At 44.0% G+C, this 22,759-nt stretch overlaps 1 protein-coding gene across 1 annotated transcript in view; it reads right to left on the reverse strand.

Annotated features, from left to right (window-relative positions):
- PDCD11 (programmed cell death 11) overlaps positions 1 to 22,759 on the reverse strand; it is a 345,954-nt gene that overhangs the window by 13,599 nt on the left and 309,596 nt on the right. The window contains exons 21-23 of the mRNA XM_069242225.1: positions 16,353 to 16,568; positions 11,885 to 12,037; positions 3,456 to 3,706 (exon numbers count right to left, since the gene is read on the reverse strand). Of these exons, the coding sequence (XP_069098326.1) occupies positions 3,456 to 3,706; positions 11,885 to 12,037; positions 16,353 to 16,568 (620 nt within the window). The remainder of the gene's footprint in view (positions 1 to 3,455; positions 3,707 to 11,884; positions 12,038 to 16,352; positions 16,569 to 22,759) is intronic.

Below are 22,759 nucleotides of genomic sequence, written 5' to 3' on the forward strand. Positions count from 1 at the left end.
TGACAGAGAAAAAAAGGATGAACAGGAATAAGCATATAACTGCTAAACTTGGAGCCTGTGGATGCATTCATGATGTTATGTGCACCATGACAACTAGGAAGAGTTTGCTATAGCTTCTTGAATAGTTTATTTTATTGCTAGTTTATGGCTGAAGAAGGAACTCTGTCATTGAAAAGCAGAGTGACAATCCAACCTTCATTTTTAAAGGATCCGGTTTAAATACTACCCAATGGATAGGTGGAGAATACAGTTTGAATATAGTAGTAGAATAAATCAGCTGGTAGGTTAATTAAACAGGCAAATAATTCTGAGCTATAACTAGTGCATATTGATAGTTAAAGGGAAACTACTATTAGAAAAGTACCAGACCTCTCTGGTTTTACAAATCCTGATGTGAGGTAAGAAAATATTCAAATCCCTGGTGAACTCTGGCACCGAGTAGACAAATGCAGAGCATTTAGGACATCGGGTTACATTAAATGCAGGCAGTATTATTCCAGGGTTGGTCTGCTCCGCTGATGCGAATGCAGCTTAGCCTTGATGGGTGCTAGGTCATCAGGCTTTGGAAAGCTGCCTGTATCAAGAGGCAATGCTCACTCGTGGACTTTCAAGAGAACCTAGAGAATGTAAAACAAGTCTGGTGGAGGAGATGAGGAAGAGATTTATTGTCATGTGACCATCCCATTTAAGCAGGTTTTCTCTACATCCGTACTGCACTACTTCATGCAGGCTATTTGTAGGAAGCTGGCTATCTATGTAGTGTACACATAGCAGATAGTTCAAATGACCCTTTTTGGCTTACACGGCTTAAATTAATAATCCCAAATGCTCTTTTTTTGGTAGTGTGAGAGAGCAGTTTAGGCTTATCAGAAAGTAGTGTTAAGCATTTGTGGAACACACAGAGTCAATAAATGAGACACACACTCAAGAAGAAACTGGAGACCAATTTAGAAATATAACATAGATTTTTATATTAATTTAGACACCAAGATCTTCAAAATCAGGTAAGTACGTCGAGTTAGGAATATTTAAAAACATAGAAAATACAGCTGACCTATTGGAGGCATGGGCCTGAAACGCTGTAATGTTATCCTATGGGAGAAACATACACTGCATAGGATCACTTGCAAATTACTTATAGGACTATTCTTCGGGACTTAAGGTAAGTAGGGGTCAAGGAGGTCCTTAGAACCACCAGCAGATTTGGGTTACCTGCCCTAGTGTGTCCAGGTGCAGAGATGCTGGTTCCAAGGGTAGCCTCGGATACTACTCGTGAAGTCAATGGGGAAGAGTACCTGCAAGAAAATGCTGCAAGTGGGGACTAGGAGATCAGTCCGGCAGAACCCAAAGGAGGGCTTGGCTCTTGAGGGTCTCTGGGGTCACTGGTCACTGTCAGTTGGCTCAGACTCAGGCTGTGGGTCTCAGGTGTAGAGGTGTTTTATCTAGCAGGTCGCTGGAGTTGGAGGCTCTCACTGTTTGGGGTTGACTTGTTGATGGGGGAAAACAAGACAGCAGGTCCATTCTTGGTGCTGACCTTGGTGATGCTGACGCCCCCCCGCCGGTTGGTTGGTCTTGGCATGTTGGTGTCCGGACTAGACACTGAACAAACCTTGGCTGCTGCAAGGGCTCTGGTACCCAGGGTATTGGTGCTGGGCGCTCCTGGAGGGTCTAGCCGTTCAGGGGAGCTGAAGCTGACCTCTGGAATCCACTAAGTTCTTCTTCTGGGGCACTGCTACCTCGGAGGACCCGGGGGTCGCAGAACGCTGTACCTGGCAGATGCGACTGGTGCCTGCAGGCAAGTGGCTCCTCCACTCCAACAGAAATGCTAACTGGTTGTCAAAGTGCTGGGCAGTTCTCCAAGTACTGGAGAGGATGCAGAGCTTTTGGACGAGCCAAGTCTTTGCAACTGTTAAGGTTTCAGCAGTTAGGCAGGGGTTCGCGCCAAGTCCGTGGTCACTCCTCAGTTCTCATTGTGACTGCTCTTCTTTTGTCCTCTTTGGTTTCCAGGAAGTTTAATCTGACTTCCTGGTGTCAGGGGGACACATAATACTCAATGTAGGGGCATTTAGGGAAGTACAGGGTAGTACCCAATGAGCTACTTATCCCTAGGGTGACTGTACACCCTATATGACCACATCTAGTGGGGAATGGGCATAACCTTATCAGAGTGTTCCTAGAACCGTTCCTTCGTGAAGCACATCAGGCAGCCCACCTTAAGGGAGTGACTAGTCTGGTAGTGCACCATGACTACTTGCATAGCTAATTTCCCGCCTGTCCTGGTGTCAAATGGGCCTAAGGGCAGGGGGTGGCATCTCTCTGGTCTAGGGGAAGCCGGGATAGCTTTTAAAAGACCAGGGACTTTTAAGTCCCTGGCCTTGGTATGCATGTTCACTAGCCATCCTGCTGGAGGAAACGTGAACACCTTCCTCCGGAGCAAGCATTGTTTCAGGGCTCTCACCTCCATGGAGGTCAGGGACTCGTTTGTGGTGGTAGGCTGGTTGACACCAAATAGTCAGCACAGTAGAGGTTTTCGGGGGGGGAGCCACAATAAGTCTGATACTAGCATCAGTATGGATTTATTGAGACAAGGTGTTTGATACCAAACACCATTATTTGCCATGCAGACATCATGTAGCTGGGTAACTCGTGATGACCAGTGTCCAGTACATGTCCTTAAGATGGCTGCCAGGTCACTTGCGATATCTAGAAACTGAACTGGACATCACTAGGGCATATCTGCTCATGCAGATAGGTCCACACATAAAATATAATGCACCCTGCCTTAGGGCTTCAAGATCTGCTGTAGAGGTGACTTGCATATATGATACGCAGTGACTTTGGCATGGGACAAAGCAAGTGAGCCATGTTGTGTTTTCACTCATGGTTTGCACCATGACACACAGTCTGCAATGGCAGGCTCCATGCAATTTGTAAGCGGTCCCTCAGGGTGGCATAATACATGCCACAGACCTTAGGGAGCCTCCTTAGTACCCATGCCCTAGGTACCAGGGGCACTCTTTACTAGGGACTTACAGGAGTGCTAAAGTGTGTGCCAACTGGGTTATAATTGAGTATTTCGTTTTTAGGGGAAAGAACACTGGCACTGGAGCCTAGCTTCAGTGCACTGTCAGAGTCGAAAACCAGCATCCAGCAGTTCAAATGGGGGTAAAAAGTGTGGGGACAACCTGAAAAAAGCCTGGTTTCCTAATTAAAATTTGTCACATTATTTTTACTGTAAGATGTTAAATTGTAGAGAAAAAAAAGTAAACTCTTGAGTACAGAACAATCAGGCTGTTTCCTTCCCATCACAGTAAAAAAGATAAACAATACTTTTTGGTGGTTGATAACAGATTTTCTACTAGATCAGCTACTACCAAACTCCCTGGATTTTAATCTATGTCAACCGAAGATAATTTTCTTTGAAAAGCATTTTATTCCATCACATCAAAGAATACCTGAAAGATATTGTCTTGAGTGCCCTTTCTGCTACAGCTCTAGCCTTTTCAATCTCTGTGGCATGAAGGTGGAACGCCATATACTGCAACCAGAGGATGGAGCTGTTGGGAGAGCTAAGGACCAAGCGGTCAAAATCATCAGCAGTCTGTGGATGGCGCGTGGGATCCATAAGGGTAGATTCAATTTTAGAAAGCTCCTTCTCTGCTTGTTGCTTCTCAATTTCCTTATCCTTCTTTGTTTTTTTCTTTAGCTAGAGAAGCAAGAAGAAGCATTAGTTAGCATACTGCATTGACATGCTGTGGATTTTTAAAAGTATTGAAGAAAAGGGGGGAAAATTATAGGGATAGGCGCTAACAGAGTATCACCAAAACATTTCTTTAACAATAGATAGTAAATACGGTGCTCCCGAACGGAGGGTCCTCCCAGCACCTCCAGTGTTTCTCCAATAGGAAAAACCAAACTGATTCAAAAGGCCAGGGCACTCGTATGAAATAAGATAAGAGTCTGTGCAGTTAGGTTCTTGGTCTTCAGAGAATCAATATATAATCCAAACAGAGTTAAAGTTCTATGTCTTTATTCTTGTGCAAGGTTTTCATACATGTTTGGATTATATATTGATTCTCCGAAGACCAAGAACCTAACTCCACAGACTCTTATCTTATTTCATACGAGTGCCCTGGCCTTTTGAATCGATTTTTAAAAGTATGTCAAATCTGCCTTGCAGAAACGTTCACTAAACATTAAAACGCTAACAGCTTCATTCGCCTCCAGGCTGTATTTACCCCAGATTGTAAACTCCCTTTTAGAATACCAGGGTAAACTTGGTAACAGCACTGAAAAACAACACCATCTCTGATACACAATTACAGACACAGGTCTGTAGATAAGATAATTGAAACTTCAAGGAGGAGGAAAGGCAATTCAGTCTTTATGCACAAATATAACGGAGTGGTGGATGCTGCTTCCTCGCTATTTGTCTGGGACAAAGCTGCACTGCTGAGAATGGTTTGAACTAGACCCTTGCACGTCATTTTACTGCATGTTGGGGAGAAAATCTGCTAAGAATAGCAGCAGTGTGTCAATCAAAACCATTAATACAGGACACCACCTTGTTCAGAACATCAGGCTGACAACTCTAGGGTTAATGGAGTTTACAATTAAAAAAGGAACTGCTTGGCTCTCTACCTTTCCATTGGTCAGAGTGGTACATATTGTTGGACAGTCTGAGGAAATGTAACAGCAGAAGAAATGTATTTTCACCACTTATTAAGCATCAAATCCACAATCTACGTTTCGTATGGGCCTAGACAAGATTCGGTTTGTGACTAGCCTTTATAAAAACAAAATATTTCTACAAACCATTTCAGGTTTATAAGCTGCCATGTCAAACAAAGCTTTGATTTGGGTACCAAAAAAACTAGGTTTTCTACTTGAAACACCATTATTGCTCTGTACTGATTTCAATTTTAGTTAATTTCTGGTTAACTTGATTGAACATGGTAATAAATACTGCACTACATTAAAGTGTGGTTGCACCTGCTACGCAGTGAAGTCTGACAACTGTAACACTTTAAGAAACAAACATATGAAGGATAGCCTATCTTTTCAGACCTTCTTGGAAGAAATCATTTTGTCCAAGAGATCCAAGTCCCTCAAAAATTATTATAAATTGTGTAAAGTCGTCAGTTCAAACTTTGTTAACAAATTAATCACCCCAACGTTTTAGAAAGCATCTAAATACCTCCAAGAATACTATGTAAATATCATCTCCATCACATGTGATCCAGAACACTTACCAGCAATTTTCAAACAATTATTCCTTGTTAATATTATTTGTGTTAATGCCAAAATAAATGTAAAAGAAATTCCTATTTAATCTGATTTAAAATAAAAAATTACTTTTGCCATAAAACATCACTTTACCATCCGCCTAAACATGAGAAATCTACTATGCATCCTGAAGGAGAAAGGTCCTGTCAGTGGTTTGAAGAGAAAGTAGGTCCTAGTCTCGAAAGTCTGTAATGTCATAGCTAGCTGCAAGATGAAAAGTGGTCTTGCCAGCCCAGAAAGTGCACAGTTATTTTGCAGTGACTGGCCTAGTACATGTACTTCTGAAGGGCATCTCATGTTGAGGGGAATCAGGATTTGAAAAAAGTTATTTCAATCAAAAGGGAGGCCTCTGGCTTATGATACAAAATGTCATCCACAACTTCCAAAGCATGGGCACAAAGGAGTTGATGGTCCTGGGGGTAGTAACAATGAGGACCTGGGACACAAGCAGTTTTACTTCTGGAGCCTCTCCGATGAGGCCCGGTAAGAACACATTCCTCTTGGCCACAGTCTGGCAGAAAGGAGGTACATCTGTCTAACTTGTGCCAAAGACAGAGCTAGTAGCAGGTTTTGATAGCATAGGAATGTCAAACGGAGAACACACCTCAGGGACAGCATGCCTGACTGATAAATGTACTTCATGCATATCACAATGTATTTGGTCATCTTAGTTGTAGGACAACAAACTCCTCTTCAGGGCTGTGGACTTCACAAGAGAACTAGATGGAGGGAGGCTGCATACCAGAAACAAACCTGGACGTGTGTTGACAGACTGGTACAAGTGCCTTGGATTTTGAGATTGCTCCCTCAGAGAACAGTGCAGTGGTGGCTCCTCCGTTAGGGCGGAGGTGCTTCGCCCTCCGCCAGCAGCAAAAGCTGCAAAACCTTCCACAACAAAAGAATAATAAAACATGTTTATTATCCTTTTGTTGTGAAAGGGGCAGGGCATGGGGGCCACTGGTACTGGGCCATGAGAGATCAGGACAAGCTCCACAGCCTTCAGCTTCACACTAAGAGCATTGAGGAAGTCAGAACTAAAGACTGCGGGCAGCACTGAGGCAAAGCCTGCAATTGGGGTTCAGGGGAGCTGTTGAACAGTTTGGTAACTCATGGTCCAACTGCTCCTTGTGAAATGGATCACATAAGCCTCATAGGTCTGTCAAGGACTGAACATAAGGAAAAAGGAAGATGCAGCCAGCATAGAACACAAAAGAGACCGAGTCCTCAGGAGAAATGCTGATGGTATGGAGAGAGAGAGAGAGAGAGACAGATCCATGTAAGCCCTGGAACTGCACCTCAGAACCCATCACTCACTCCTGTTCCTCCAAATAATAGACTATCAGGGAGAGTGGCACAGTAGTATACTCCTGAGTGGTATGCACCTTTGGTGCTGGGAATATCCTAGACAAAACTGATGTGGTTGTGTAGCCTGAGAGGTTAGCTCACCAGGACTGGTGCATCTGCCTCTTTTTGTCCTTTGTGTTTCAGGGGAGAAGGATGACATGCCAAACACTGCGAAGACACACCTCTACAGCTTTAATGTGCTTGTGACCTTATTAATTTGCTTATCGGGTTGGTGTCCTCCATCGCAACTGCCATCTGTACAGTAATGGAGCTGAAATCTACAACAAGGTTTGAGAAGGAGTCAGGGGATTGACATACCTGGTCATGCTGGGACAGAGAAAGTATGCTGCTCAGGGAGACTACTCAACCACTTGATGCAGAGGGACGGCATCACCATACCCACAGAGATTAGGTAAATCATCTGAGGCAATGGGGACCTCTATACAAAAATGAGGAGCTTAGCTAGATGAGACAATGCAACAGTTTAAGCTGCAAATGAGTTTGTCCCTAGAGCTTGGCATTCCTTCTTTGAATGTGAAAAATGGATCTGCCAGAAACAAGACCATGAATGTGACCTCAACAGAGGAAAGATCCCTCTGTAGGAGGCCTTAATACCTCAATGATCGAATGTGTGCTTGTGGTATCAACTGTAGGAAAGTGCCCTTTTTGACATGGTCTCCCCCACTTTTTGCCACTGGTGCTGGTTTTTTTTGACTAAAGATGCACTGGGTTCCTGCTAACCAGGTCCCTAGTGCCAGTACTCTTTCCCTGAAACAAGGTAAGCTAATATATTTGTGTAAAACTGGCACACACCTTGGCACCCTTTTAGGTGCCTAGTAAATGGTACCCTTAGTACCTAAGGTCCCCCGTCAAGCCTACAAATTGCATGCAGACTGAAATTGCAAGCTGCATGACATTGTGTAAACCATGAGTGAAAACACACCATGGCATGCTCTGTGTGCCATGAGTAAGTCAGTAATTATGATATATGTAAGTCACCCTACTGCAGGCCTTAGAGCCCTAAGGCAAGGATCACTATATTTTATGTGAGGACACATCTGCATGAGCAGGTATGCTCCTGTGATGTCTGGTTCAATTACTAGATGTCACAAGTGAAAAGGGAAGCCATTCTAAAGGTATGTACTGGGCACTAGTCCTTATGAGTTACCCAACTACATAATGACTTCAATGAAATCTATGGTGGTTGGTATCAAACACCTTGCTTAAATCCATATTGATGCCAGTATGGGGTTTATTATGACCTGCACCCAGAAAACCTACTAGCCCTCTAGTGTGCTGGCCGACTGATATACACCAGCCTGCCATCACAAATGAGTTTCTGACCACCTGGAGGTGACAGCCTGCGCTCTCAGAGGACAGAAAGAATGCATGCTCTGGAAGATGTTATCACCGTCTCCAGCAGGATGGTAATGATTCTACATACCAAGGCCAGGGACTTCAAAGTCCCTTCCGGTGTTGATATGTAACCCTCAACTTCATCCAGACCTGGAGGTGCCACCCCATGCCCTGAGGCCCATCTGGCACCAGGACAGCTGGGAAATTAATTATGCGATTAGGTGTGTTGCACTACCATGCTTAGTCAAACCCCTAAGATGGGCTGCCTGATGTGCTTCACAAAGGAAGGGTTCCGCCATCTTGTTTGTGGTGGAACTAGGAACTCTGAGACAGGGTTATGCCCACTTCCCACAGGAAGTGGTCATGTAGTGGGTGTAGGCACCCTAGGGGTAAGCAGCCCATTGGCTACTACCCCACCCTCATCTTAGTATTTAGGTGGCCACCTAACACCAGGAACACATATTCGACTGACTAAAGAAGAAGAACAACAATGAGGAGTTGACCGGCGCGAGAACTAAGGACTATCCATGGACTTTGGTACCAAACTCGCCTGCCTGCTCCTGTACCAACAGTCACCAAGAACCCAGACTCGTCCTTCAGCTGTGCATCATCAAAAAGCCTAGGAGGGCTGCCAGCACTTCGCCAACCAGTTAGCATTTCCCTTGGAGTGGAGGAGCCACTTCCCTGCATCTGCAGGCACCGACCGCACTTGCATGGTAATATGTTTTGCTGGACATCGGGCCCACCGAGGGAGCAAATCGCTGGTAAGAGGTTGTGGTGTGACCAGGAGACCAGGCCAGACACTTCTACTAAGCCTTGAGACGCTGCCCCCTTCAGGAGCCTCACAGCCCCAATACCTGGGGTACCAGAGCATTTGCCGCAACCAAGGCTTGCTGTGTGTCTAGTCCAGACACCACAGCCGCCAAACTGACTTGCTTCCTAAGAGACAATGGAACCAAAGAGGCTGACCTTGAGAGTGGCCCTGCTGTTTGTTTTTCTCCCCCTATGCAGGTCTGGCCAAGAACCATGAGCACCTTTGGCGCACAGGAACAGCAGGCCAAAACCCTCTGCACCTGAGGTTCAGACTTGTCCCCAAAACCCCCTCTGCAGCCAGTTTCTAGGTGGCCCCTCCTCCTTCATCAACAGTGCAATGCACAAGGGGCAGACTCATCAAGAACCTCCGCACCCGGAAACTCCAGGGCAGGTAAACCCCGAACTGCTGGTGGCTCACTTGATCTAGCACCTTAAGTCCTGAAGGTGACCCACAGAATATGTTTGCAAATACCTGTATGCAGTACATTTATTTTCCGGTAGGAAAGCATTACTACGCAAAAGCACATTTGTGTGACCTTGTTGTCTAATTGTAAAAATTAATATCTTTGTCAGTACTTACCTAATTCTGAAGATCTGGGTGCCTAAAATAATATAAAAATCACTGCTACTTTTCAAAAGTTGGTCACAAGTTTCTTTTTGAGTGTGTGTCTCATTTATGGACCCTGTGTGTTCAACAAATGCTTAATGCTTTCCTTTGATAATCCTAAACTGCTCGCCCACACTAACACAAAAGATAGCTTTTAGGGTTACTAATTTAACCCCTGTAAACCAATAAGGGTCGCCTGTACTATCTAGATAGTGTACCCTTACGTTCGGTACACTGCATGGATAGCCAGGTTCCTACATCACCTCCTAAATCTTCTTCCTAAGGGTGAATGCCAATGTCTGCTGCTGAATGGTTGTACCCTTAGTGTATACCCCGACCAGGTGGATCTCGGAGGATCTAGTAGCAGTGGAAGCAGCCAAAACAATCACCAGAAGGCTGCTTCCCAACAAGACAAGCAGAGATTATGAAGGACAGATGTTGAAATTGTAGGTTACATGACAGAAACGGCTTAAAGCTGCAAATGTTCAAGCTAACTGAGTTCAAAGATGAAGCCCAATGAAATAACATGCAATAATAATTAATAGATCCAAAGTGTATTGGGATATGGTATTGCACTGGGAAATTGGTTAGAGAATCAGGATATGTTGCATAATGTTAATGGGGGAAAAATGAACTGGCAAGGGTGCCTGACATAAATGACACATGTACGAGTGCTGTTGTGCAGGTCTCTGAATTAACAGCTTTGGGTGCATTTTCTGGCCCTGACATTTAGTATCAGAGTACCCACAATGTTGAGAATGGAAATGATCTAGGACATATGAGTAGCTCTGTTTATGTTGCCTGAGTCAGCACCTCTTTGTTAAGGAAAATTAGCTTAATTGTGTAAAGATAAACTTTTAGAACACAATTCATTACTGGTCTTAGAACTGGCATGCAGTTTGAAATGAAACTACGGTTTCTCCAACTACTATTCCTCAATGTGACATTGTCTAAAAGGTACAATTGTTAGAAATCTTGCTTTTCTTGTAGGATTTATCTTGTCATAATCTTTGCCACTGTAGTTGTTCAAAAGTATAGTAGCTACTTTCATCTCTTAAACAGAGATACTAATCCCTTCCCTCCTTTCACCCTGAAAAAGAGACAAATACCCTTAAAAAGGAGAGAAGATGTGCCAAAAATATCAGACAAGCTATGAGTAACGAACCCCTCTTATTACGTAAGACCAGCCCTACACTGACCCTAAGAAGAACGTTTCAATACAAAAAGATGTACTGTTGTGAATACTAGTTTGCTTTAATGGGATACAGGAGTTAGCTTAGCCTGTGGCTTGCAGACTCGTGCCCCCGTCACCCACTGACTTTTACCCTACTTAGCTTGCTCTGTTTTAGCGCATTTATTTAATTAATTATTTTAAGATGGCTGCCTTGTATTGACTTAGGCCCATGTTTTAGTTTGCATTATCGGTGTCACCACGCTAAGGCGTCAAGATCAGGCGACAAAGACAAACAAACAGTAGGTGTTCACTTTAGGTACTTTCCCTCTTCATGCATTCAAGGGAATTGTTTATATTAATTACCCTCTCAAACACACCTTGTTATCCATTGTTTGGAAACAAACCTATGTCAGCGGTCCAAGTAGATCTGTATAAATACTCCTCACTTTTTCAGATAGTCAGAGGGATTCCGACCAGATGCCATCGCTGCTATTGATGCTGCATGTCACCTTGACGCTGACCCAGTCTTAGTGTCCCTAGGGAGTCTGAGCTAGAGACCTCATTCCAAGGTAACAAGGGTTGGGGGCTCTTCTTATGGACATGGCATTGGCAGATTGAGGTTTAACATGCCCAGCTCTCTTCTAGGTTAGACCTACCATGCTAGGTTATTAGGACGTATCACACACTTCATGTTATTTCATGATATTGCAAGATGGTGGGGGGCTTTGTATTAATGACTCTTGTCTTTTCCATTCTGTTTCTTGCACTGTTCATTATCCTAATAAGTGCAGCCCATGCAACTTATCGCAGATTGCAGTTTTACTAAAATAAAACCTATTGAAACCTTACTGCATCTTCTTCATTGCCTGTGTGTGATTGAGACATGTTGTTAATGTGAAAAAGGGGTAATCTCTGTTTAACCACGACGCTCCCTGAGATGTGACACTCTTGAGTCTATGAGTAAAGGCTGCCACAAATCACCTTTGACTGTTTTGTTTTTTTTGGTGAGGTGCTGCTGTGAGCCGGAAGGGTTGGGACGACAGTTGCGTTTTGTAGTAGGGTTGGCATAGTCACCTACAAACATAAGTACTGTCATCCTTAAAGCTGCAGTCTTGCCCAGGGCAAGAGTCGAACTCTGACAGTACAAGTTTAAATCCAAACAAACTGCGGTGGTAGGTTTACATCAACTTATCTGATTTAAAGAGAGAAGAAAAAACATGCACATCTTTTGCTGAAATATTACTTTAGTGGTAAATTGTGGGTGAATAACAGTAATAGTATCATCTATTTGTTAACAAGTGCACCTTGGATTGTTTTGCTTCATCCTCGTCGCTGTCTGAGCTATCTGCTTCTCTTTTGTCTGGCTGGGCGACCTTTAAAGTGTTCAAACTGACGTCCCAGGTGAAGTCGGAAGAAATCTGCAGCCTCGGAGCCGTATCCTGTGTATGCTTTTTTGGCTGTTAAAAGGAAAACATAAATGCGTCATGAAACCAGCACTTTCCATGTTGTATTTGCCTTCACAGTTCTTTGTACGGGTGCTGAATCCATTAGCAGTGTCTGTAGAAACATGCTACCCACAAAAAGCAGCGCAACCCAATAAGCTCCTGAAATTATTAGCAACCTATGTATATGGAGCATAAGAATTATATATAAAAGCGACCTATTAGCATATAAGGCATGACAGGTCCTCACATTTGGCTATGTGGTCTCCAGCATGGTATCTTCCTTTACCCCTATTTGATTTTAAGATGATGAGTGCATGTACCACCTTATGAAAAAGTATACCCTAGGTTAACACATCTGAGCAGCACCACTCAAACACACTACAGCTCCTTAATTCTCGCCCTTCTTCCATCCAAGATAGAATTGCACTTTTCTTTTATCCTTGCAGTGTATTATTGGCTCAGATATGTGTTCTAATTACTCGTGGTATTCAGAGCCATTTGAGAATTTTTGGGACCTACCAATGACACATTTTAAGGCTCACTTTTCAAAACAAATTTGACTGTATTACCCATTTTCAGAAAAGTCAAACCCTCATGATACCAAATGATGTAGAAATATACCTTACATTTTTAGAAACAGGTCCACGCATATGTAGCTGAGGGTCAAGCCACCTGGCAGCCGGCAGTGAAATAGTACCAAACGGAAGCTTGAACAGGTGGTGATAAAGGCATTTCCTGTTGCTTTTGGATCTAAAATCATTTTGTCTTGCAGCAACAATATGTTTAATTCAGTGACTAACCAGCCTGTTTCTCCCATTGTAGGAAAGACATGGTAATTTGGCTATTTAGTGACGTGGTTCATAATATTAAAATAACCAATATGCACATAGTCTGAAACTGTATTAATTATCACATACAACCGCCCCCCCCCCAAAAAAAAACATACACACAAACAACTAGATTTTTACTATATTATATGGGGAAATCGGATTATTTTCTCCTTAATTCTGCTCCCCTTCATTGACCTCCTTTTCATCACACTATCTGCACACTTCGCTGGCTGACAAGCTCTGCTGAGAGGAGAAATGTGAGGGAGGCACGTGCTAAAGGTAATAGTATAGCAAGAGGGATGGGAAAGAGGTAGAACAGAGTCAGTGATGGAGATGAGTTAGAGAGATAGGCGAGGTAGGAGGGAGGCACAAAGGTTAAGAGAGAAAGGTGAGGCAGCCCGAAAGAAAGGGAGACAAAGAGGAAGACGTAGGAAGATAAAGAGGCAGAGCTAAGTACGGTTTCAGAGTGAAGTAGAGAAAGCAGGAGGGAGAGGGAGAAGGCATTCTAGAGAGAAGGAATAAACAATGTGAGTTAGAGACAGATAAAATAGAAAGATGTGAATTACAGAGAGCTAAATGCAAAGAGCGGTATGGGTGGGCAAGTGAGTTATTGAGGGTGTATACAGAGTACAGAAAGAGAGACTGGTAGGATCGACAGGCTGGAAACATGAGAAGCAAGGAACGGAACAAAAGGTCAGGCAAAGAAAGATGTAATGCACAAAACGGGAGAGTGATAGGTTTGAAGGGCAGAAAGAGAATAGGTGGAGACAGAAAGAGGCGAATTAGAAACAGGTGAGGCAGATAATGACAGTGGAGGATGATGGGTAGGGGGAGATGAAGTGGAGAGTGTGCTGAGACAGACAGAAACAGGGAGGAGCAGTAAATAGACGTGTAAGAGATTAAGAGAGGGGTGAGGTGGAGATAGTGAATTGAAAAACTGAAGGCAGTACAGAGAAATGAGAAACTGGAAGGTAAATGGTAGAGAAACAAACCGATGGGCAGAAAAAGAGTGATAAAGGAGTAAGGTATTGAGAAATGTCAAACAATGAACAGATAAAGAAGGGGGTGCTACAGCAAGGAATCAATGTTGAGGTGAATGGAGAGGTTAGGTAGTGAGGAAGGGAAAGGTGAGATGGAGAAAGATGAGGTAGTGAGTGGGATGAGAGCAGTGCTTAATTTGTGCCAGTGGTTTACCGTTCTCGGCACCAGCACTTAACTGTCAACACCAGCTCTAGAGAAAGACCACCACATAGTGGCGCCGCTGCCTAGTTTTGAGATGAGCACAACAGCAGGGTTTATGAAGTCAATATACATTAACAAAAATAACATTACCTGTCACTGACACATTATTATTGTCTTGGATGGCCTAGAATAGGCTGATATGTCAAACTCGTAGGAGTGCTACTACTATTGGCAGTGCTGGCAGGGGCAATGGGTGATACAGGCTGCAGTGACTTCTCTGGAAGGGCCCTGGCACTTTTTTTTTAAAAACAAATTAAGCACTAAATGAGAAACAAATGAGGTAGAGAGAGGTGAGGATGTGGAGTGGTAGAGAGGCAAGAGTGAGAGGAGAGAGAGTGAGGTTTATGGAGGTGAGGTAACGAGATGAGGATGATGGAGAGGTGAAGTAAAAAGATAAATAGCTGAAGGTGGGTTGAAGGAGCAGTAAGGGGTGAGCTACAGAGATCAGGTGCATGTGAGGGTACAGAGGTGGGCACTGGGCACAGAGTGAAAGGGAGTGAGATGGGTTTACGACAGAAACACAGAGAAGTCTTATTTGGATAGAGTTGACGTATACAGAGCTCAGATAAAGAGCGCTGGGTAGGTACGGAGATAGAAGGAAAGACTGGAGTGAGCTAGAAGAAGTAAAAACAGCAGTAAGATACAAGAAGTGAGGTGAAGTAAAGAAAGATATATGAAACAGAAAGATATGGCAGAGAAAGATGTAAAGGACTGGCAAAAGAAGTAGTTAGAGAGGGATAGAAAGGACGTGAGTTAATGACTGGTGAAGTAGGTAGATGAGGTCCTACACAGTAAGGAGGTGAAATGGAGAAAGGAGAGGTAAAAGAGAGAAGTAGAGCGGGGTGAGGGGAAGTGTTAGAGAGAGGTAGACAAACAGGCACAGCGAGGTAAAGGGGAATAAGGTCAGGGCGAGAGATAGAGATGTTCGAGTAAGAGACAGATGGGATAGACAAAAAGAGGTACAGAGAAATGTGAAGGTGTGCCTAGGCAGAGAACGAGAGGTGGAGGTAGGCAAAGCAGGAGTGAGGTTGAGCTACAAAAGGAGACATAGCTGAGAAAGAGAGATCACGTTGCCTGGGCTATTGCTCACTTTGCTTGTTTCTTGATAGCTCTGCAGGTATTCTCATATCGGTCCTTCCCCCTCAAAGGTAAGCTTGGCCACATTATGAATGAAGAACATGTATCCACGCTAGACAAAGAATTGCTTACTACATGGTTCTTGGAAATTCAGCAGTGAGTGACATTATTTGGCAGCACTCTACTGACCACTGGTTTCTCTGTGACTCAGAGGTGCAGCCTAAATGCACATTAACATGCAGGTATGTGGAATCAGCAATTGGAATATTATTAACTATATTTATGCAATCCGACATTCCTCATGACTCTGCGAATTCTCTCTTCCCTATTCAAGCAGCACTAAGCATGGCTGATGACTCACTCAACAATGGACTTACATTCCAAGAATATTAAGATTTAAAACATATGTACCAAAATAGTAAACATGCACAAGTGGAATTAAGAAAGGTGAAAGGGCAGTCTTGGCCCTGTCGAAGAACAGTAATGTGTTTAAAACTATCACTACCTACGTGTTTTGTTCTCGCTGGAGGTTAACATCACTGTTGTCAAGTTTTTAATAAAAACATGGCATATACGTTTCTGATTGAAATGTTAATGCAGGTCAATATAATACATCGGTTGCTTCGGTTCACAAATAAGGTCAGTCGCATGGATATGAACTATCAAGCGTCTGTTTGCCTTATAATTATGACTCAAAGGGGACGCTTTACAATAAGATCGTTATGACTAGAACACCTTCAATGCTGAAAAGGGTTATTCCCATTGCGGAAAACATAGACAAATCATTTTGGAGAGATGCACATTTTGATCTCAACAGTAGCATGGCCAACTGAGAAACGGCACTGAAATTAAAGGCAATAATCACTTTTGGCACTAATAATGCTTAAAAACTACCTGACCGAGTGCCAAAGGCCTCCAATTCCAGACAGGCAATTCCATCTGACCGTTTCATTTATCAAAGTGAACAAATACACAGAACGATGAGGGTGTAGGTAATTAAAAGTATAAAAACATTATACTTCAACCAGAAGAAAGGACATTAAACTAAGATTTATCGCAATGCGCGTCACATATGAGACAGCGAAGGAAAGCAAGCAGTAAGAGAGAGCGGGAATTCATATTATCCGTTTAGTGTTTTGCAAGTGTTTGTAAATATGTTTTTGTCCTTAAACCCGTACCTTTGATTTCTCCTCTTTTGTTTCTTCCTCGTCTTGCTCTCGGAAGAACACCTCAACTCCACTGTCGTCCTCTTCTTTGGGCACATGTGACTTTTTTTTCTTTTTCTTTGGAACACCAACCTGGTAAATTACACATTTTTGAGTCAACCAGTTACAAATCAAGAACATTTTTTCTGCATAGATGTAAACGCCTAAAGAAGTCTTTACCATCTCATCCTGACACAAGTTCTAGTTACTTACAAACTATGATTCCTTCTTTGTAAGAGACAATCCAAATTCTACAGCTAAAAAGGTTTTACAAGGGGGTGGAATGGTCAGGTAACGGAGTGCCTGGAAGGGGAGAGTGCTTTGCTCCTCATTACCAGCATCAGCTATCAAAGGCACATGGAGTCCACAGAGAGCTCAGCGATGCCAGAGCCCCAGATGTGGCAGAATGCTCAAAGTTGTAGTTGGCTGGAGACAAAACAAGCCTAGGCAAGCACACTGGAAAGAGCGGCGACCATCTTGTAAAAGCCCAGTAGGGCTACATCGTGCCTTCAACTGACTTGGTTAAGTCAGCAGAGATTGAAGTAGTTGTGATCGTGCTGGGCAACGCCGCAATCAGAACTGCCAGTGTGGCTGGGGTGGGCGAGCAGAGATGCGACATGATGGTGGAGCCCCACAGCGAAAGAGTCAACGCATTAGGAGCTGTTCCACTTGGCACAGGTCATTATGGGGAAGCCCGGAGCAGGAGTTTGGCCCTTACTGTCGAATTTGGTGGATGCACCTGTGTAGTGAGGAAAGGGGCCACATCACTGAACTTGTGGGCTTAACAGTGCAGCCCACTGATAATGAAGTCAAGCGACACCTCGTGCGCTGCCTGGAGAAGGGATCGCTTAGAGAAATCAATCCCTCTGGATCTAAGCCAGAGCACTGTAGCATCACCCATTGTTGTCCGTGTTAAGGCCCGTCATCGGTCTCACCGCTGCAACTATCCCAGATACAAAGAGAGCCACAGTGGGAGAAACTTTTGAAGGCGTACGTATTAAAACCCTATATTGACTGTGTCACGTGGGGCCCAAGACGGGTGCAAGGAAAGGAGCAAATGCTGAGGTGAGTCAAAGCAAGTTGACTCGCAAAAACACCAGGATACAGGGACTCCCTAGAAATGCAATGACAAGATATATAGATATATGTTCAAAACAGCTAACACCACATCTGCAACAGAACTAATGATCCTTCAACCTGGCTAGATGGAAAACACCAGACTTCTTCATGTGTCTGCACTTTACAATGAAAAGGAAAACATTAAGGCTTGAATCGATAACCTCTGAATCAGTTTACAACCAAGCATTCCAAACCCTTAAGTCACAGACCACCAGTAACAGTTTTAGAGCCATGGTTATGTGCAGAATCGAACATGGAACGTTATTAAAAGCTAAAGGTCCAATCCACAGAATGGAGATAAAGAAGGGCAATGAGTAAACTGAGGTCCGATACAGTATTTCGAGAAATCGCGTTACCAAAGATAAGTAACTTTTTATTTTGTTTAGTACTTCTAACCCCACTATTTTACCCTTTTAAATAGGTATCAAAGCAGTACCTACCACACGTGGAAGGTCTGAGAATTGGACTTTACACCAGGAAGTCTTGCAGGACTGAACGGGAACATGTCCCTTCCTGCAGACCTGAAAGTCAACAGTGCATGGTGAAAGTGTGGACGGATGCAGATGTAGTAGCCTGACAGATGTCCAGCACTGGAACACCCCTGGCCAAAGCAGTAGCTGTGGCTTTGGCTCTAGTTGAATGAGCCTGAAGGCCCTCAGCAGATCCCTTCTTGACTAAGACGTAGCACATCTTGATACAGAGAATGATCCATCTCAATCTGATTCTAAAGTGCCCTTCCTTTCTTTGAACTGGCAAATCCAACAATAAGTTCGCCATTAACATGGTACACTTCTGTCTGATAGATATAAAATCTAAGGATTATTGTGGGATTCAACCAGTGGAGCCTCTCCTTCTCCTTAAATGTATGTGGTGGTGAGAAGAAAGTGGGGTGCGTGGTGAATTGCTGCACTTCGAAACACACCACCACTTTCAGCAAGCAGGAGACCAGAGTTTGAAGTGCCAACTTGTCAGGGAAGGTGGGGGTTATGGAAGCTGCACTGACAGCACCTACACCGATATGATGCACAGAAGTGACTGCAATGAGGAAAACCAACTCAGGGCATCCTCTTCAAAGAACAGCTGTGCAGGGGTTCAAAATGCATGCAGATTATAAACATAAGGAACAGGTTATGGTCTCACTGCAGTATAATAAAGGGTGCAGTAGGAAACCTATAGGTAACCCCCCTTTAAAGATGCATCACAACCACTAATTTTAACAGTGAAGGCTGACTGGGCAAATGCAATAAAATATCCTATAACACTGCCCACCTCAAAGCTTTGCAGAGGCAAACAGAAAAATAACATCATAAAGTTTTGTTTGAAGCAACTCAACCTAACTTCTTTACACGAAGCCACAAGCTCTCATCCGAGGCCAGATTAGATTGACTTTGTCGACAGATGGTAAGTGGACATAATAATGTCCACCGTTCTGCATGTGGGTCATTTATTCAACTGGCTTCACTAAATCTCCCTGGAGGTGTGGATTGTGGAGGTTCAGGAACAGAACCCCAACACCATTGTTCGGAGTGAAGGCCCCTCCCAAAGAGGTAGATGGAGCAGAGAGCAAATGATCTGTGGGAAATGTGCCCTTTCTGTAGGTTCACCCCAGATTATTTTGCCTTTTTCCTGAACCCTGTTTCTGCTGGCTGTAGCACCCTGTGCATGTTATCCCTGCTAAACAGAGGTAAAATGCTTGTGCTCCCTTTCAACATGGTAAAATTGGTGTACTCACGATTGGCATATTTAATTTACCCATAAGCATGTGGTACCAAGGTGTCACCAGGTCCTGTAAGTTAAATGTCACATGTGGACTGCAGCATCCAGTGTGCCATCTGCTACAGTGACAATGTAAACATGACTGTAGGCCTGCCACCAGCAGCCTTACTGTGCAGGTTTTAACTGCAAATTTGAACTATCAATATAACCCCTTGTGACAGACATAAACCATTCTTTTTCATATTTGTAAGTCACCCCTAAACAGGCCTTATTGCTCATAAGGCAGGGTGCATGCTATTTAAAAGTTGGACATGTAAATGTCTAACGTTAAACATGTTTTTACAGTGAATATATATGTGGGGGTGAATTACGAGTGATAAGGCGCTCCTGCCCCCCTAAATACAGCTATGAATTATATTGCAGTACACGGTGCCAAATACTAGGGTTGCACCCTCCAATCTCCCCAATAGAGTAACATAACGTTACCTCCAACTACATAGTATGTATTCGCACACTTGTACTAAATATGAATCATTATACACCCAGTCAGTAAACATATGCTATTATTCATTACAAAGTAAATACAGTCCAGGAAAAGTTACAATAGATCCAATTTATAATACAAACATGAAATTAATAAAAATAATTATCCAAACATGAAATTAATAGGATTAATTATCCAATAGTCCATATTCCCACACTGAAATATTAGTTGCTTCACAATTGTAAATTTGAAAAGATGTTCATAGGTGTCCAAAATTAATAAATTCCATCCAAGCTGGGGGTCGCGTAACTAGTTAGCATGGAGGAGTCTCGTTCGTTATCGGAATTAACCAGACAAATCGCTCCACCGACTAGTACCTCAAAGTTATTTTCACTGTAGCAAGGCTGGCTGTTTCACAAAAAAACACTGGGGTCCAATATTAAGTAGTAATATTGTATCTCAGAAAGGGACTAGCTAGATAAATAATAAATAACTATTTGGAATATTTACTAAAAATCCATTTCAATAGTGAAGTTGATTATTTTATTAAATAGTATGAAAAAGTAACTTTTAGAAAGTTACCTTTGCCCTATCAGAAGTCCTTGTGAGGTAAATCTGCATTTTGCTCTCTATTCTGCCAACCAGTAATTAGCATTTAAATAGACATGAATGAGGTATGGACTAGCTACCCAAGGCTTGCCATCTGAGCGAAGACGCCTTAAACTACCTTAGGGTGCAGAGGCCACTTGTAATCGGCTAGATGCTGTCCAGTGAGCTTATCTACCCTATCATTGAGAGAGCTTGCCAGGTCGGTGACTGTGAGTTAAGTTCACTTAAGGTTCAGACAATGCAATTGTCTCAGTGTGTCCTGGCACAACACAAAAAACGCTACCATGCTCTGCATTTTGCAGTACCACAGGGTGATTGTGGTTACATCAGATTCTCTACAGAGCTACCCCTGATGGAAGGCAGGAAGTCATTGAGGCAAGCAGCTCTAGAACTTTGAGGAAGTGCCTTTGTTCCACAGGCCTCTGACCACCACCTCGCCCAGGTGGCCTCCTCAGACCACAGATGCAGCATCTTTCGCTACCATGAATACTGGATGGGGAAAGGGAAAATTACCTACCACATCCCTCATCCATCATTGAAGATTGTTGGCTGCCTTGTCAGACAAATAGATGTTGTCTGAGATACCCCCACTGATGACCCCATGGAAGGAGAGGATTCCAGTCCAGAGCCTACATGTGGCAAGGGGAATGAGGCAGGAGGCCAAGAAGCCATATAACAAGCTGTGCCAGAAAACAGTACCAATCCTGAAACCTCAGGATCACATCCTGAAAATCCCAGACTTGCTGTGGGGGCAGAAGAGCTGTGTTCAGAATTGCACTATAGACGCAATCTTTTGCACTGGCCAAAGGTGAGATTTCAGCTCCCTCATAGAGAACCTCAAGGGAAAACAGCAGTGAGATGGTAGTCAAAGGTGGTCCACGGCTGACTGTGACAAGCACACCTTTAATTCAACAGCCAGTTGTTGAGGTAAGGGAATACATGTACCTTAACCCTGCAAAGATGGGCTGTGGCCACATCTACCATCTTCAAAAATACTTAGGGCGGGCTGAGATGAGGCTGAAAGGCAAGACAGTCAACTGAATGTTTCCATTGACAAAACAAAATGGAGGAAACATCTGTGGGACTACAGGGTAGGTACATGAAAGTATGATTCTGGCAAGCCCAAGGCCGCCTTCCAATGCCCATGATCTAGGGTGGCGAGGACCCGGTCCAGAGTGAACATCTTGTACTTAACAATGTTCAAAAACTGAAGGTTGAACATTTGTCTGAACCCATCTCTCTTGCGCACCAAGAAATAAAAGGAGTAGCACCCTTTGCCCCTCTCTATTGCCCTTTTGGCTAGCACTGACTAATGCGGTCATTATGACCCTAGCATTCTTCTGACCGCGAGGGCAAAGGTGGCGGTCTCACCACCAACAGGCTGGCGCTGAAGACTGCCACATTAGGAGTGTGGCAGATTGGCTTCTGCCAACTCGCCACATCTCTACTCATACCGCCAGGGCGGTTGGAACAGCTGGGCCGGAGAGGAGTATCTCTGACCCGGCGGTCCACAGAAGACCGCCGGTGGTGTTAGGAGCCGCCTTTGCACCTGGGTTTCGGCAGCGGTAGCACCGCCACAAAAACCCTGGCAGAAAGCTACTGGTGACAAGGAATTTCCTCCCTGTCACCGGCAGACGACTCCCCTTGCAAGCACAAAACCACCCCACCCGCCCGCCACCCACTCCCCACCCCTCCTCTAGAGACAGTGCCCCCTCTCCCCCCAGTCCCCTCCAGGTACAGTGCCCCCTCCCCGCATACAGGCACACGCACACAGGCACTCACACGCACCACAAATACACTCATTCACCTACACTTACATACACGCTTTTACTCACACGCATCCATTCTCTCTTTCACCTCAGCACTCATACACACATTCAACCATGCATGCACACACCCATCCAAAGACGCATGCACACACCCATCCAAACACGCATGCACACACCCATCCAAACACGCATGCACACACCCATCCAAACATATATACACACACGCATTCACAAGTACTTCAAGGAAGACCGCCAAGTCAAAATGAGGGCCAAAATCTCTTTGGCAAGGATGGAGAATGAAGCTCTTGCCAATGGTAGAGGCGTGTTCTAAAATACCTAAAATGGAATCAGGGTGGTTTGGGGACAGCAGCATGTGAAGAGGAGGACTGACCTTACTGGTGGCCCAGGAAGCAGGCTACAGCTCAGTAATTTCTGAACTGCTCTATTGCTGAATCTGACTTGTCTCCAAACAGCCTTGAACCATCAAAAGGAATATCCATAAGAGATGCATGTACGTCTTCAGAAAAACCTGTATTGTGCAACCAGGCATGACTGCAAATTACTACACTATTGCAAGCAGCACAGTTCACACAGTCTGTGGTCTAGAGACCAGCCCATAAAATGTACTTGGCACATCCTGTTTGTCATGGGCAGACATGGGGGAGGTCTTTCGGAACTCCTGC

The sequence above is a fragment of the Pleurodeles waltl genome, chromosome 6 (assembly GCF_031143425.1).
Source record: "Pleurodeles waltl isolate 20211129_DDA chromosome 6, aPleWal1.hap1.20221129, whole genome shotgun sequence".
Taxonomy (NCBI): domain Eukaryota; kingdom Metazoa; phylum Chordata; class Amphibia; order Caudata; family Salamandridae; genus Pleurodeles; species Pleurodeles waltl.